Genomic DNA, 15,294 nt, shown 5'->3' with positions numbered 1-15,294 from the left:
GGGTCACGTAACCACCCACTGTACCTACTGTCCCTACACGCACGCATTGGTTTTTTTAAAATTATTTTTTTCGTTTGAAATTGTTTTTTGGGCGGTCAACCGGTCGGTGAGTTTGTTGGCTAGCGCCCTTTGAAAACGGGTTTCCTCTTCTCCCCAAAGGCCCTGAGGGCCTCCAGTCGATCCTCGGTGGCCAGGACGACCTCGTAGGCCTCGTTTTCCGAGGCCTCGCCCCTCGTCCAGCCGTCGACGGCGCGCATGGCCTGCGTGACGGCGACGGGGGCGCCGTCGCAGATTTCGCGGGCCAGGTCCATGCTCGCGTCCAGGACCTTTTGGCGAGCCAGGGCGAGGGCGGGCACCGCGGGAGTACTCCCACTCTCGCCCTCACCCTCTCGGGTCGCTCTGCCGCCGGAACCACCGCCGCCGACAACTTCGTTTTCTCCGACCTCGACGAGGCGGTTGCAGAGGCCGAGGAAGTAGGCTTCCCTCCCGCCCACGCGGCGGCCGGTCAGGATCAGGTCGCGGGCGCGGTTGGGCCCGACGAGGGCCGGGAGCCGGTACGTGCCGCCCGCGCCGGGGATGATGCCGAGTTTCGTCTCGGGCTGGCCGACGACGGCGGTCGTGGCGAAGACGCGGAACGTCGTGCAGAGCGCCATCTCGAGGCCGCCGCCGAGCGCCACGGACGAGACGGCGCTGACGGTAGGGACCGCCAGCCGCGAGAGCAGCGCGAACGTCGACCGCATCTCGGCGAGGAAGGCCCGGGTCTCCTCCGCCGTCATGGACTTGCGCTCGATCAGGTCCGCGCCGGCGCAGAAGGCCTTGTCGTTGGACGACGCAATGATGAGTGCCCGCGTCGTGGGAGATGTGGCGGTGGCGGTGGTGCTGCTGCTGCTGCTGGACGAGGACGAAGACGATGGAGAAGACGAGGTTGCGTTTGCGGTGGAGTGCTCGGATTGGATCTGGCTGAGTTGAGACCTCAGGTCGGTGATGAGTCGGCGGGAGAGCGCGTTGCGCGATGCCGGCCGGTCTAAAAGGAGGACCTTGATCTGCCCGTTGTGGGGGGCCGGGTGGGTGAGGACTTTGATGGGGGAGTCGGAGGACGGTGTGTTTGTGTTCGTCCTCGAGCTTGTCCTTGAACTTGAGGCTGCATAGTATCGGACGAATCGCGTCGTGAGAGTTGTTGTTGTCGTCGTCGTCGTCGTCGTCGTCGTAGTGGTTCTTGAGGCGGACGGTGCGAGGACACGCGCGCGTAGAGTGAGGTGGGCTCCCATCCTGGAGAGCGCAGTCTTGCTCGACACCATGATCGCAACGTGATTTGCTGTGGCGGGTGGGAAGAAGAGACCCAGACTGTACGTGGGCGGCGGCGGGGATGGCAATGAAAGAAAGGTTCTGATGTCCTCTCCTCCTCCTCCTGAGTGGTGAGCGGTTTCACTACCAGGTAGACAGACTGAGCTGGGGTTCTGTAGTCGGTTGGCCAAATGCAGACCGTGTCGAGAGCGATACAGGCACCCAGGTCACCGTCCCTCCTTACTGACGATCTACCCGTCTGTGTTCTTTCCCCCTTCTGGGAATTCTCGGTGCTATCCGAGTATGGAACTTCGATTCGACGTCGTGAAAGGGAAAAAGGGTTTGACGTCTACGAACACGCGGAGTCACTAGAGGTCAAGTCGGCCGAGGCTAACCGCGCAGACCCTCCCACTTCCTGATTCGGCCTAGGGCCGGTTCTAGGACCTGTACCTGAGGTGAAGCCTTAGGAGAGGGAAGATTTAAGTCAAGGGTTGTACCTATATCGTACGCCCAAAAAGTGAATACTATTAGTTAAATTTTATACCTAGAATTCGGCATCTGTCAGGGGACACTTTAGTTAAAAGTGATACCTAGTACCTAGCAGTGAAGAAATAAACATTAGTAGTACCGGAGAAAGTGTTAACAGGAGTACTTGCAGAGATACTTCTGGGGACGATTTTAGGGGCGCTTAAGGAGCCGCGGAGTGAGCATCAAGTAAATCTCGGAGGAGCAGCCTGTAGGAGAGTGCCAACGGGGAGATCTTTGATGCACTGCACAATTATGTACGTCCTTCGGCGAGCAAGCGAAAGCGAGAACTACCGTATTGGTGCGCCGACCAAGCGTCCATCTTCAAGATACGTTCCCAGAGTGGCTTCGGCCCGAGGTAGAATGGCACTCTGGTTTCCCTGGCACCAACAAGGGGTCTTCGACATAAGTCACTAAACATGCTGGGTCCCGGTGGGAGAATGTCAGGCACAGGAAGTACTGTAGGTGAGCGTGGGGTTGGGGAAAGCCACAGTGTCTGGGGGAAATAAGTTAGTACATAAGCAGTTTGGTGGGCTTCGAGTCGAAGAGCTTCTTGCGGAGTATTTCCCCAAACTGCGTATGGTCGGGGCGTCTGAGACTTGTGCGAGGTGCTCGTGCGAGTACTCAGGGATGAAGACGAGCCAGGCGGTAACGGAGGCGACTGGTCAATGGATCGAATACTGGTATGCGTGGTCCGAGCTATTTTTCCCGAAGTCTTAAGGTTCCGAGTTCTTGTCGTCTGGGCGGGATCGAGGCCTGCGTTGATCTGTCCCCACTAGTCACACTCGGTTCCCTGGTTGGTTCGACGACGACGCAGACTGTCCCAAAAGCCTGGGCACGGTAAAGGGAAAAGGAACTCGGTTGATACGCTCAAGATCCCAGTCCAAAGGGCTGATCGCAGTGTGACTAGTGCGCCCGGTGAATGCTCTTCGGGAGGCAATCCATTCATGAATGTTGAGAGCACGGTCCTTTCAACTGTTGCGTCGTACGAGACAGACAAGACAGGCTTCTGGGTCAGTCGCACGACTTGTGTGCACACGAGGTGCGTGAGGCTGGATACGAGAATGATCAGCCAGCTCAGCCCGCAACCCTGGATTGTCCACGTCCCTGCGCGAGTGAACCGCCTGACCCTATACTAGGATTATGCGATCACCTGGAGGGCTGCTGGTAAACCCGCTCACTACCGTCTGTCAGCCTCGAGGTGACTTGCTGCACATCGCCAGGAAGCAGAGTGTACTCGTAACTTCGCCAGGTCAGCCGTCGGGGCGATTACTTTTCAGCTGCGAAAAAACCGGAGCCCATCGAAAAGTTGGCCGCAGCGGTCTACTCCGCCTATTGCGGCCGTCCAGCCCACGGACCTGGTGGCCTGCACATGGCGCCCCAGCATCTGGGTCAAGCCCAGGTCATTTTTGACTTTGATAAGCCTGGTTGGGCCTGGATCTCGCTTCCTGTTAGGTCAAGCGATTAGAAGAGCTTAGAGAAGTCGAGATACGGGACACAGCGCCCCCACTTACCCTTGCCCGTCGTCGACTTTCCTCTCCCCAAGTCGTGCGAGAATAAGAGGTATGGTTAGGCATGTCTTAACGTCCGAAACCCCCCCCTTAAAAGAGACTTTCCCTTCGACCGATTTCCCCTCCCTCATGTTGTGAAGCGCAGCACCTTCAGTATGATATATGGAAGGCTGCAAGTAGACCCGCCTTCGGGCGGCGAGGCTCTGCCTCCTTATCTCCAACAGGCCGATTTCCACCCCGGCAACGGGTTTCCACGACTTAATGGCCGGCTCAGCCTGTCTGAACACTCGGTCACACATAATTCTTTCGACAGCATCCGATTGTGCTTTCGAGGTGAGTGGTCTTGCATCTTCTCTTTTGCGACATTGCTTAAGTGTGCGTGATAGGGGTCATCATCTCGTCCATTGGTGGAAAGAGCACACTCGAGGACATCATTACTCTGACCGACGTCAAGTCGATTGCGGACTTTGAACCAGCCCAGAACTCGGCCAGCCAGACACGTCATGTTGGCTTCTACTTTGAAGTGCCCACCAATGTGTCCAGCAGCGAGGGCAAATTGCGCGCACTGCCTCTCACGACAAGTATCTCAGGCACAACCGGATCGAGTCAACACATGGCGGTGAACGACAATCGCACAATCCATGGTGACTGCGAGGTGTCGTATTGGATTGAAGCACAGTTTCGCAGACGAGGCAAGCAAGTGGGCTACTTGAGCGAAAAGGTCAAGGTGTCGTTCCTCTATCCTCATATACGCGTTTCGCTTGCCAGAGATGCGCCATTTGTTCTCAGTGCAAGGCCAGATCTGCTGTCGCGGTGGCGGTTTCAAAAAGGCCCAGACTTGTCAGTCACAGTATACCCACCCGACACGGTGACTGAGCGCAGCCCGCAGACAGGAAAGCGACGTCTGGTTCTTCCTCTGGCAGCAACATTATGCCTGAAACAAAGCTCAGCAGGCACCCATTCGATCGAGTCACGTCAGTCGATGAAATGCAGCGCTTCTGTCAAGTGGGAAACGGACACCCGTTTCGCCACGCGATCCTTACAAGTGGGCGCCGGTCGATTGAATTCTGGTGAAATAGTGCAGAAAATCACCACGGCTTCCGTCCAAAAACACACAATTCTTTTCCGACCCCTCCCACAGTACGATGATCGGCCTGTTCGAAGTGACTTGGACAGAGCTCAAACCTCACTTGTCGCAACCTCGCAACTGGAACTAGAAATTCCAGACGCAATTTGTCAACCATCGTTAGATGGCTGGAATTTCTTGGCAAGGACATACTACCTCGACGTCACCTTGAATTTTCATGGTATCCAAGGTGCGCCAAAGTATAACATTCAGAAACGGATACCTCTCCGCGTATCTGCCCTAAGACGGACCGATGAGGGTGTCTTGAAGGACGACATCGCCATCGACGTGTTGGAAATGAGTGATGATGAAAGCAGTGTCGACGGCAGAAGCAGCGACCACAATTCTGTAAATGATCAAGCAGAACCTCAAGGACAGCGAACTCCCGCGCGAAGGGCGACCCCTCCGCCGCCGTATTTCCCCTGAAGAATGCGAGATCGTCTTGAACCGGTCACTTATTTCTTCAAGGCGTGTTACGATTGCAGAGCGTGAGGGTATCACCTGGCAGATTTGAGAGAAAGACACTCGCCCCTTTCGGTGCTGTGCGATTACCAGCAGCATTTGGAGAGACTGCTCTGGCTGTCGACTCAACAGGACATTCCAGAGAAGCGGACCCGACTTGTGGCGGTGCAACCGGTTCAAGACCTGACCCCTTCCGTGTAAGCTTCAGACAGCCGTTGAGCTATTCACAACCCCGGGCCTACATGTATACACTGTCATGGAGGCGATGGATATGTGCCCCGGGTCATGCTGTCCGTATTCTGGGGTTCCCGCGTCACCAAGATGCCCGGTGGGCGGTTCATTTGGACAACATAACTTTGGGGCCCAGATGTGAGGAGAATCAACCGAGACCTATTGGCGGATGAGCCTTGCGTGTGGTGAGGTCAGACTGACAGGTGTGCTTTGTACTATCCTTACATGATGGATTCGATCTCTTGATTAATTTGTCTAATCGAAAGAGAAGGAGAACGCGTGAGCAAGCATACTCGTGAAGGGCCAGTCCTGCATACAGTAAGCTTTTCGAATCATTCATGCAGGGGGGATCGATCGGGATCGCAGCTGACGAGTCGGACAGATTAGTATACAAGCCGAAGTCTGTGCCCTGAAATGGTGCTTGAGGGGAATATTTTGTGATTACCTACGATCGCCGAAGCACGGTCAACATCACGGCATGACCGGTGAACCACTGTCATCATCTGTCCAAATCCAGAAATAGATGTGACGATAGACTGGAGATGCCGGTCTACATTGTAGTCATAGGACTGAATGGTGTGTCGACAAAATGACGAGTACGGGATACGTACAATGAGAAAAGTAATCAGAGGTCTGTGACAAAGTACCAGACGAATTGGACCGGTGAATGGAAACAAGAAGCCGGCAACTGCAGGGATATACCAAAGTGTATCGTCGCCGATGCCATCAATGAAGAAGTCCGCTCACATCGTACGTTGCTTGCTGTCGACAGCCACGAATAAATCCAAGGGCGTCAATCACCCGTTCCAAATGGCAGGTCTACCGAGTCGGGACAGCGTGGGAAACTTGCAGCGTTCTGTTTTAGCAAAGGTTGTGGACGCGGAAATCACCATGCACATCAACAAGGAGCTTTGCCGGTAATGCGTTTGTCACCGGCGAAGTCGCTGGGCAAGATGGGCTACCTAGGTTGTCCACTCACAGACTACACAGGAGGTCCGTCCTAATGTACAATAGGTGCTTGTGTCGTACTGTATCAGCGGGCCCCAGCGCATCGAGTGAAAGGGACGATGCTGCTGAGTCGCATGCTCGTAGCACGGACTTCTACACAAGACGGTTGTGAGCGACGCCGACCGCATCTCCAGCTGTGCTGTCGATGGCGAACGGCCGCATGCGAGGCAGTCGGCGACCATTGACAAGCGTCATGACAGTGCACGAGGTGAACGTCCTGGGCTACAGGCTACGACGCAATGCACTTTTCTCACATGGTGTTCTTCTCAATGCCACCATTGGTCGCTCAGCTATGTTATCTCATCTAGGTACTCTAACAACAACATTCATCTCATCCTCGATCTTCACTTGAAGACCTTGAGGTCGCTCTCCTTGAGCTTACCGGCGCCAACAAGGCCACCGGTAGCCTCGGAGAAGGCGACCTTGACCTTGCCAGCGTCCTTCCCAGCAACATTCAGCTTGGCAACAAGATCAGCAAGCTGATCGGGGTCAGCCGCACCCAAGAACTTGTCGACATCGTCCAAGACCGCGTCGACCTCTTGAGCACTAGGCTCGGCGGCAGCAAAGTAATTGACGTCCTTGACGCTGGCTCTGACCACGCGCTTGTTCTTCTTGACGGCGTCCTTTGCCTTCTGCTTCTCTTTCTTGCCGGCCTCCTTCTCGACCTTGGCTTTCTCTTCAGCCTCCTTCTGGAGACGCTCGGCCTCGGCCTGAGCCTTTGCCTTCTCTTCGGCCTCTTTCTTGGCGGCGAGTTCCTTCTCGAGCTTCTTCTTGTTCTTCTGAGCGTTCTTCTGTTGTCGGAACTTCTTGATACGTTCATCACCAGCCAAGCAGTCGTCGACCAGCTTCCTCAGTCTAGCCGTGTCTTCGGTCTTGCGCTTCTTGCGTGCATTTGCATTCTTCTTCTCAATGTGTCGCTTGTGATCACGGCCTTCGTTGTCGTCCGGAACGTCCTCGTCGAGATACTCAAATGTACGCCACGAGTCAAAGTTGTACCAGAAATCGTAGAAGTTGTCAACCTCCTCCTGGGTGCTGTTGTCATCGCCGAGCTTAGGGACGGGCTGCTTGTTGCTGAATCGTGCTTCGCTCTCAAAGACTGCGCTCCATTTCTTGTAGAATGCGGATGGCTTGGACACTTCTTTCTTGGAGGGAGGGTCAACGTCGGCGGCCTCGTCAACACTATCAAATTGTCTGCGCTTGACAGGATCGGTGAGGATTTCGTGAGCCTTCTGAATGCACTTGAAGAAGCTGTCGTTTTCTTCCTGTCCAGCAGCGGTCTTCTTGTCAGGGTGGTGCTTGAGAACCTTCTTGCGATGGGCCTTCTTGATCTGCTCATCGGTGGCTTTGTAGCGGTACTTGCTGAGGCCGAGGACAGCATAGTGATCTTGACCCTGTGTGAGAATTAGCTGGCTGTTCCCTCTTGCAACAATGTGAGATGAAAGTGAAACTTACCCTCCAGTCCTTCGCGTCACGCGCAAGCATCATTGGATCTTCAGGTTCGCTGATTTCGCCATCATCTTCGTCCTCAGTACGCTTTGCCTTAGCAGCGGCTTGAATTCTGTCGTCTTCAGAAAAGGTGCGACCGTGGGCCTTGCGACGAGCCTGTGAAGAATAAATTAGTTACTGCTCCATAAAGATGTAACCGGATTCTTCTTACGTGAGCCAGGAAAGCAGCACCGTAGGGTTCAATCTTGCGATGAACAGGTGGACTCAGCGACGCGATGGCGTGGAAGCTCGGATTTTGCTCACTCTCGCCTTTCCAATCGGCAGGAGGAGGGGGGACGGTTTCGACTTCGGCCATGTCTACTGGCTCCGGAGGTGGAGATTCAGGAAGAGGAATGAAGGCAGCGATGTATTCGTCGTCGATGATCTCGAGACCTCTGGACTCAAAGATCAAAAGCAGCGCTTCCTCGACAGTGATCCCTTCCGACTCTGCCCACTGAAAATGAGTTAGCAATGATTGACAAGTTCTCTCTTCATCGCAAAATGCAGGAGGGAGAATTAATTTTCGTCGGTAGAACTTCGGCTAACCGGCTGACTTACCTCCGCAATGTCGTCCATCTTGAACAGGTATCTTTGCCGATCGAGGTGGTGCTAGCGAGGTTTGATAAACGTCGTGAGAAGTTGTTTACCGTTATTGTCAAATAACAGACGGCTGAAGAAGTTTATCTGCGTGTTACTGCATCGTCCTCTTGTGAACTAGTGTGATCTCGGCGTCGATTTTAAGACATAATGGCTCTGGCGGCCTACAGGTTGGCGACGACTCACAACGTGAAATCGCCAGGCGATCAGCTAACTGAGACTAGACACCTCCTACGAGCGACACGGATTGCCTTCGACGGCGACTTTCATCTTCTCCATGCAGCACGAACTCAAGCCCGGGCGGGTTTTGACAGCCTAAGCTCTCTCGACCCTGGGTCCCAAGAGGCCCTCAAAGGAATAGAACATGCTGAGGGCGTCGCTTCTGTGTTAAGACACAACATTGTACAAGGGCAGAAAATAGAGGGCACAGATGCAATCAAACTGAATCTACACAAGGATATTGAGCGAGGTGATAATGATACGGTCAAGAATCCACTAGGAAAGGGTGGCAAAGTGAAAGTTGGAGGCCTATGAAAGAATCTTTGTTTCGACAATTTGATACCCTATGATGGCTTGCTTGCCATTCGATCTGATACCCCAACGCCATGCTCGAGAAATACAATCGCACCTCTGCTCTGGTCAACACGATCAATCACCTGCCAGACTCGCATAGGAGACCTCTCCCTGTCCAGGTGGAGCTGCCAGGGTAAAGCTGGCTCCTTCTTCTGCTGAAGGACCTTCGAGAGCTCGCGCACCCTCACTACCAGAAACTCCCTGACTACCAGACTGAGCGTTAGGTGTGGTGCTTGCAGTTTGGCGCCCCTCTCTTGCCCACTCCAGTCTCTGTTCTCGGTCGGCATTGTCGAGCGGCTTTGGCTTTCCCCATCGGACACGCAGTGGACATCCCTGGATTACAGCTTTGCCTTGACATTGTGCGGCGGCAGCTTCAGCGCCCTCTCTTGTCGCATAGTTGATGAAGGCACAGTGAGCTCGGTGGGAGCAGACGATGGATCTGATTTGACCGAAGGGTGTGAAGAAGCTCCTAATGGCGTGCTCTGGCAAGTCGTCTTCTACTCCGGTGACGAACAAGGAGGTGATATTGGGATCTGCGGGCGGCAAATAATCCTCTGGCTGTGGAGGGCGTGCGGCGCCAGCAACTGCCCGGCCAGCGCCTGGGCGAGGTCCGCGTTGCGCGTTTGCGGCTTTCCTCGAATCAGATGTCCTTACCGGACCATATCCGCTCGGTTTCTGCTCGAGTGCCTTTTCTGACGATCCTTCAGCTTCTAGTCGTCGCTGTTTCTTGTAGTATGGCTCGCTTTTTGCCAGTCTTCTCAGTAGATCTCTGGCCCTCTCATCGGTCTTATCATAAACCTCAACCGCACCACGACCCTCTTCCAGTTCTTTCTCATGCTCTTGTGCGTAATATTCTCGATTGATGCCGGAGGTGGGACCAGGAGCAACGAGTTTGAGAGCCGCGTCTCGGACTTGGAGAGGTAGTCCAAACGACAGATCGAGCATACAACTCTGGCAACAATTCTTTAGTCGAGCACAAGTGAGGCATATGTTTGTTCGCTTCGTTCTGGCTGTTCGATCGGCTTTCCACCGGAACACAGTGAAGGGTCGGGTACAGATCTTGCACTCGGCACCATGATCTTCTTTTATCATTTGAACATACGGATTGTCCGGCAGGCAATTTTCGCAGACGGACGGGAAGTCTGTGGTTTCCCAACCTGACCGGTTCAAATCCTGCTTGATCTGTCGCGAGGCCATGTCGGAGGTCAAGTTGGTGATGGACGGTAAACAGTCAGGGTCGTTGACAGACTGAAGACAAGACTGATTAATATGGTACCCAATGCCACTGAGTGACAAATGTTTCTGCACCAGACCGAGCGGCAGGCGAGAGGGCTGGCCTTGCTGGTTGAAAATTTGGCGACGTCAATATGGCTCAAGTGGCGGGGATAGAAAAGCGGCGACAGAAAGTATGGATAGTCGTTTTCGTTTTCGTTTTCGCACCCCTAGTGGATACTCGTTTTCGTTTTCGGACTCGTAGTTCGCGATGGTTCTCAACGGATGATGAGAGTCCGGACTCCCCTGCCAAGCCAGTATCGGATCTGGCCCTGTAACAGCCAATCAATCCTCTAGAAGGTGAGAGGCGTGCTGGGGAAATGCTCCTTTCCGTGTCGTCCCATGGAATTTTAAAAGGCTGAGTGGAGAGAGAGAGAGTCGCTACCTCTTCCCAAGTTCTACGGCATTGATTTCAAGGAGACACACTCGTTCAACCAACGCCTCCTTCACAATTGGTTCTTTCCTGACCGCTTGTCGTTCTTTATTGTATTAAACCACCGCGTTCCCACTCTTTGATCTCTTCTCGCAGTCCTTCCCAAATCCTCTTGCTCCTCTCGCCATCTCAACATGGCTCCTTCAGCGACTTCCCCTGCGATAACCCTCGAGGCGGAGGACCACGCTCGCGATGCCGCCTTTTTCAAGGCCCTTCACGGAGACTCTTCGGATGCTCGAGGTGGCTTCATGGCTATGCGCAGCAAGGACAAAGATGCCCAAAAGGCTGCTGTAGAAGAATACTTCAAACACTGGGATAACAAGCTTGCTGAGACCGAGACCGAGGAGGTTCGCAAGGCCAGAAGGGACGAATACGCCACTTTGACAAGACAGTAAGTGTGCTCTTCAGCTTGTAATCATGGGGTGAGTACTTACATGTTAATAGTTATTATAACCTGGCAACCGACTTGTACGAGTATGGCTGGGGTACTTCCTTCCATTTCTGTCGATTCGCTGCCAAAGAGGGCTTCTATCAGGCCATCGCTCGCCATGAACATTACCTGGCCCTCAAGATGGGCCTGCAAGAAAATGCCTGTGTTCTGGATGTCGGCTGTGGTGTTGGCGGGCCGGCTCGCGAAATGATCAAATTCACAGGGTGTAACGTGGTTGGATTGAACAACAACGATTACCAGATCGCAAGATCTTTGCGATATGCACAAAAGGAGGGATTGGCCGATAAGTTCTCAGCGGTGAAGGGCGACTTCATGCAGATGTCGTTCCCGGAGAACAGTTTCGACGCAGTCTACGCCATCGAAGCCACCGTACACGCACCGAGCCTACAGGGTGTGTATGAGCAAATATTCCGGGTCCTCAAGCCTGGCGGCGTATTTGGCGTCTACGAATGGCTCATGACAGACAATTACGACAATGACAACCCTAAGCACCGAGAGATCCGACTTGGAATTGAGCAAGGAGATGGAATCTCAAACATGGTCAAGGTTTCTGAAGGGTTGGCAGCCATCAAAGCAGCTGGATTCGAACTTGAGCACCACGAAGACTTGGCGGATCGACCCGACGCGACTCCTTGGTACTACCCTCTTGCCGGAGATTGGCAATACTGCACAAGCCTCGGGGACCTATTTACCATTGCCAGAATGACCTGGTGGGGACGCGGATTGGTGCACAAATTTATCGGTGTGGGTGAGAAGCTGAGACTGATGCCTCAGGGAACACAGAAGACGGCTGACAGCCTTGCCCTCGCCGCCGATTGTTTAGCAGAGGGTGGAAGACAGAAGCTGTTTACTCCGATGTATTTGATGATCGCACGGAAACCTGTCAATGCCTGAAGGTGGTTCGGAATTGTGTTGGGTGGGTAGATGGCGTTGCAAAATGGACTTTTTGGCAAATAGAACATAGCCAACTAATTCGATGTACATACGGGGTACGGATACGAGTATCGTTAGAGGAGAAAATTGGTTTTCGCAGAACACCTACTGGCTCTCAACGATTTTGGCCGACTGGTCAGTTAGCAGCACCGCCACCCAAGCCCGCTTGTGGTAGTACAAACCAGGCAACACGCATCGGTACAGTAGTTCAGGTACCAAAGTAGTCAGTGAGGGTTGCAGTTCGCATTGCGAGCAGATTCGCTCGAACTTCTCGACATGAGCGTATTACATTTACAAAAGTCGGAGATTGCAGACTCGAAAGATATTAGGTATTACTCTACAATAGCTGATAGATGGAGTGCTTGTAATGCTTGGATTTGACCCAAGACTCGGCTCGTCTCGATGGCCATTGTTGTCCTTTCCCTGCAGGGGCTGAAGCCTGAAACAAGGCTTGCATGCGGAGGCCGAAGAGCTTCAGCCTCTTGTTTTGAAGTCATCCAGCGAAGTGAAGGCCTCGGTCGCCTCCCCCTAAAGTCAGCATATTCAGAGCAAGACTGGTTTCACAGAGTCAGAAGAGGTAGCACAAAACCACTTGTCTCTCGCCTCGTGACGCCAGTTTTGTGTACCTTCAGCCGGGCGTGTTTCCATGCCGTAGGAGTTATGACGACTTGTGGTCGTGGCTGAGCGTGGTATTCCTTAGTTAATGCTTATGAGAGTACAGAAATAGCTTGAACCTTGTGCTTAACAGCCGACGGAGGACTTTTAGGCGCCCAAGCTCAGGGCATGGACAGGAGGCTCCCTAACTAGTTAACTAGTCGTGGGTGGCAGTTGCCAATGGAGCCGTATTGAGGCGTCCGTCAAGCCCATGAAGTGACTTGATTTGCCCGTCAACACCTTGGGCCGGGTCAAGGATCAGCCACAGCGTAGCGCCATCTGGTCGTCTTCACAACCATCTTCGTCATCGCAAGTTATTGAGTGACCGATCAGCTTGGACCGTTTCCCAGTCTTTGGCACTAGCGAGACTCAGCCAACATCATCAGGCGCAAACACCCCAGGTTGCGTTCCTCAAAAGAACCCTACATAGCCCTCTCGATCCGATTTCCTGCTTCTACCGCTCGCTTTCTTCGCCATTCTTCCTTCGCCGACACATCCGTCTTCCTCCCTACTCCCCGTACCTACAGACGGTCCTTTCCCTCCAAATACCAGCGCCCTCGGACCGCTACAATGGGCAAGCTTCTCGGCGCTGCCCTGGGTGCAGCAACTCTCCTCGCCTCAATTGCGCCTGTCGTAGGAGCGGCCACTCCTGGTGTGGTCGGCTTCAATTTCGAGAAGCGCCGGGTGAAGGCTGAAGAGGCTCCTCACCTTGTCCGACGACAGTCCGGTACCGTCACAGCTACCCTCACCAACGAAATCCTCCTCTATTTCATCAATGTCACCGTGGGTACCCCCGGTCAGCCTTTCTCTCTACAACTCGATACCGGCTCCTCAGACATCTGGTTTCCAGCAATTAACGCAGACATTTGCGAACAAGGCGTCGAAACATACTGTCCCTTTGGTACGTACGACTATACGCAGTCGTCGACGTATTCGGACCCGGGCCTCCCGGAGTTTCAGATTCAATATGTCGACGGTACCCAGATCTCCGGTGCCTACCTATCAGACGTCCTGAATATCGGCTCGACCAAGCTCACCAACATGACCATGGCCGCGGCCTTGGAAGCCAATACTAGAGGCATTGGCATTATGGGTATCGGCTTTCAATCCGGTGAATCAGCCGCTGTGCAAGGCGAGTTCACATACCCCAATGTTATCAATGTCTTGAAGGACCAAGGCCACATCAACAGTCTTGCATACTCTCTGTGGTTGGACGACCTGGAGTCTAATACCGGATCCATTCTTTTCGGTGGAGTTGACAAAAGCAAATATCACGGCAACCTCGTCGCTCTTCCAATCCAACCAGACTCTCAAACCGGAAATCTCACATCTTTCACCGTTGCCTGGACGGGACTGACCGTCAGCGGTAGTGGCCAGACGTCTGACATGTCCCCCTCGACCCCTCAGCCTGCCATTCTAGATTCTGGCACCACAAACACCTACCTCCCCGACGAAATCGCCAACAGCATCTTCAACGGCGTCGGTGCTCTGACAGACACGCAATATGGAAACGTAGTCCCGTGTAAGCTTGCGGACGATGACTTGACGTTCTCCTTCACTTTCGGTGGGCAAGGTGGTGCGGTCGTCAACGTCAGCCTTTCTGAGTTTGTCACCCCCCTTTCTGAGGAGGTCACCTTCAAGAATGGCGACGAAGCATGCATGTTTGCCATCAATGCTGCTGGTGCTGACCCCATCTTGTTCGGTGACTCGTTTCTCCGAAGCGCGTACGTCGTCTACGATCTCGAGAACAATGAGATCGGCCTCGCACAGACCAACTTTGATGCCGGCAAGGCCAGCGTCGAGGCATTCCAGTCCAGCAGTGGAATCCCTGACGTCATTTCGACCGCGACCGCCGCGAGTGTGGTGAATACCATCACCGGTATTCCTCACGAGACAGTTGCTTCTGCTACCGGCACAGGTGGTATCAGCGGGCCCAGTAGCAGGTCTGCCACGTTCAACCTGGAGCCTAATGCGAGCGCGACCGGCACTGGCAGTTCGGGTGGAAGTGGTGCAAGTGGCGGTAGCAGCAGTACCAGCAACGCTGCCAATGCCAACCTGCGTGCTTCGCCGATTGAAACTGCCAGTATCGTATCTTTTGCTGTCGTGGCCATTGGCTTTTTATTCGGCGGTGGATTGATGCTCCTGTAGACTTATATCTTTGGGGGGAACTGCATTTCCTGATGACACAATTGAACACGACTTTCGAGCATGATACAACGTTAATAGGATCATACACTGAGGCTTCCTTCCGCGTGGGTTTCTTGGATGTCTTGCAGAGCTCTGGATGCTTGCACGGCTAAAGGTTAGTTGTGCAGTGCGCTACTGGCTGTTGCCCATATTGCTCTTGGAGGTTGAAGTGGGCGAAAAGGGGTTCCAGATAGGTTTAACGGCTAACCGCATTCTTGTGCGTGTATCTCTCTCTCTCTTTCTCTCTCTCTCTGTGTGGGTGTGTGTTGTCTGCATAAAGACAGTCAGTAGGGGTCTGGGTTCAAGCACATGAAGTGACCGGGCAAGGAATCATTTTTGAATAGGCTGATTGTATTTTAGAAAAGTCGACTATGGATGAATGAACTTGTTGATGTGATGTACAGTGCCCACCTATATTTAGTTACCTGGTACCCGACCTGGCCAGACAAGACAAGACCAACAAAAAAAAGAAGAACGAGAAATATACCCAGGTTCTGATGAGACAAGTAATGGCTGTAGTACAGTAGATGTGTTTTTGGGTTTGGTGTTTGGGGGGGGGGGG

The 15,294-nt window shown here is 53.5% G+C and overlaps 7 protein-coding genes across 7 annotated transcripts; 4 read left to right on the top strand and 3 right to left on the bottom strand.

Annotated features, from left to right (window-relative positions):
* Positions 1 to 119: 119 nt before the first annotated feature.
* On the bottom strand, positions 120 to 1,298 carry PV08_10884 (uncharacterized protein; the record flags this gene model as incomplete). Its single annotated transcript, XM_016385197.1, has 1 exon — positions 120 to 1,298. The coding sequence occupies one exon, from the start codon at positions 1,296 to 1,298 to the stop codon at positions 120 to 122; it is 1,179 nt and encodes a 392-aa protein (XP_016231799.1).
* Positions 1,299 to 3,475: 2,177 nt separating this feature from the next.
* On the top strand, positions 3,476 to 4,872 carry PV08_10883 (uncharacterized protein; the record flags this gene model as incomplete). The annotated part of the gene is made up of 2 exons (XM_016385196.1): positions 3,476 to 3,653; positions 3,707 to 4,872. The coding sequence occupies 2 exons, from the start codon at positions 3,476 to 3,478 to the stop codon at positions 4,870 to 4,872; spliced, it is 1,344 nt and encodes a 447-aa protein (XP_016231798.1).
* Positions 4,873 to 6,491: 1,619 nt separating this feature from the next.
* PV08_10882 (uncharacterized protein) lies at positions 6,492 to 8,208 on the bottom strand (the record flags this gene model as incomplete). Its single annotated transcript, XM_016385195.1, has 4 exons — positions 6,492 to 7,538; positions 7,600 to 7,749; positions 7,805 to 8,086; positions 8,191 to 8,208. The coding sequence occupies 4 exons, from the start codon at positions 8,206 to 8,208 to the stop codon at positions 6,492 to 6,494; spliced, it is 1,497 nt and encodes a 498-aa protein (XP_016231797.1).
* A 171-nt stretch (positions 8,209 to 8,379) lies between these two features.
* Positions 8,380 to 8,763, top strand: PV08_10881 (uncharacterized protein; the record flags this gene model as incomplete). The annotated part of the gene is made up of 1 exon (XM_016385194.1): positions 8,380 to 8,763. The coding sequence occupies one exon, from the start codon at positions 8,380 to 8,382 to the stop codon at positions 8,761 to 8,763; it is 384 nt and encodes a 127-aa protein (XP_016231796.1).
* Positions 8,764 to 8,877: 114 nt separating this feature from the next.
* Positions 8,878 to 9,999, bottom strand: PV08_10880 (pre-mRNA-splicing factor slt11; the record flags this gene model as incomplete). Its single annotated transcript, XM_016385193.1, has 1 exon — positions 8,878 to 9,999. The coding sequence occupies one exon, from the start codon at positions 9,997 to 9,999 to the stop codon at positions 8,878 to 8,880; it is 1,122 nt and encodes a 373-aa protein (XP_016231795.1).
* Positions 10,000 to 10,641: 642 nt separating this feature from the next.
* Positions 10,642 to 11,852, top strand: PV08_10879 (uncharacterized protein; the record flags this gene model as incomplete). Its single annotated transcript, XM_016385192.1, has 2 exons — positions 10,642 to 10,898; positions 10,952 to 11,852. 2 exons carry the CDS (start codon positions 10,642 to 10,644, stop codon positions 11,850 to 11,852), a joined length of 1,158 nt encoding a protein of 385 aa, XP_016231794.1.
* A 1,263-nt stretch (positions 11,853 to 13,115) lies between these two features.
* On the top strand, positions 13,116 to 14,693 carry PV08_10878 (uncharacterized protein; the record flags this gene model as incomplete). The annotated part of the gene is made up of 1 exon (XM_016385191.1): positions 13,116 to 14,693. The coding sequence occupies one exon, from the start codon at positions 13,116 to 13,118 to the stop codon at positions 14,691 to 14,693; it is 1,578 nt and encodes a 525-aa protein (XP_016231793.1).
* Between the last annotated feature and the right edge of the window lie 601 nt (positions 14,694 to 15,294).

The sequence above is a fragment of the Exophiala spinifera genome, assembly GCF_000836115.1.
Source record: "Exophiala spinifera strain CBS 89968 unplaced genomic scaffold supercont1.8, whole genome shotgun sequence".
Classification (NCBI taxonomy): Eukaryota; Fungi; Ascomycota; class Eurotiomycetes; order Chaetothyriales; family Herpotrichiellaceae; genus Exophiala; species Exophiala spinifera.
This window is presented reverse-complemented; position numbering and strand designations above follow the sequence as displayed.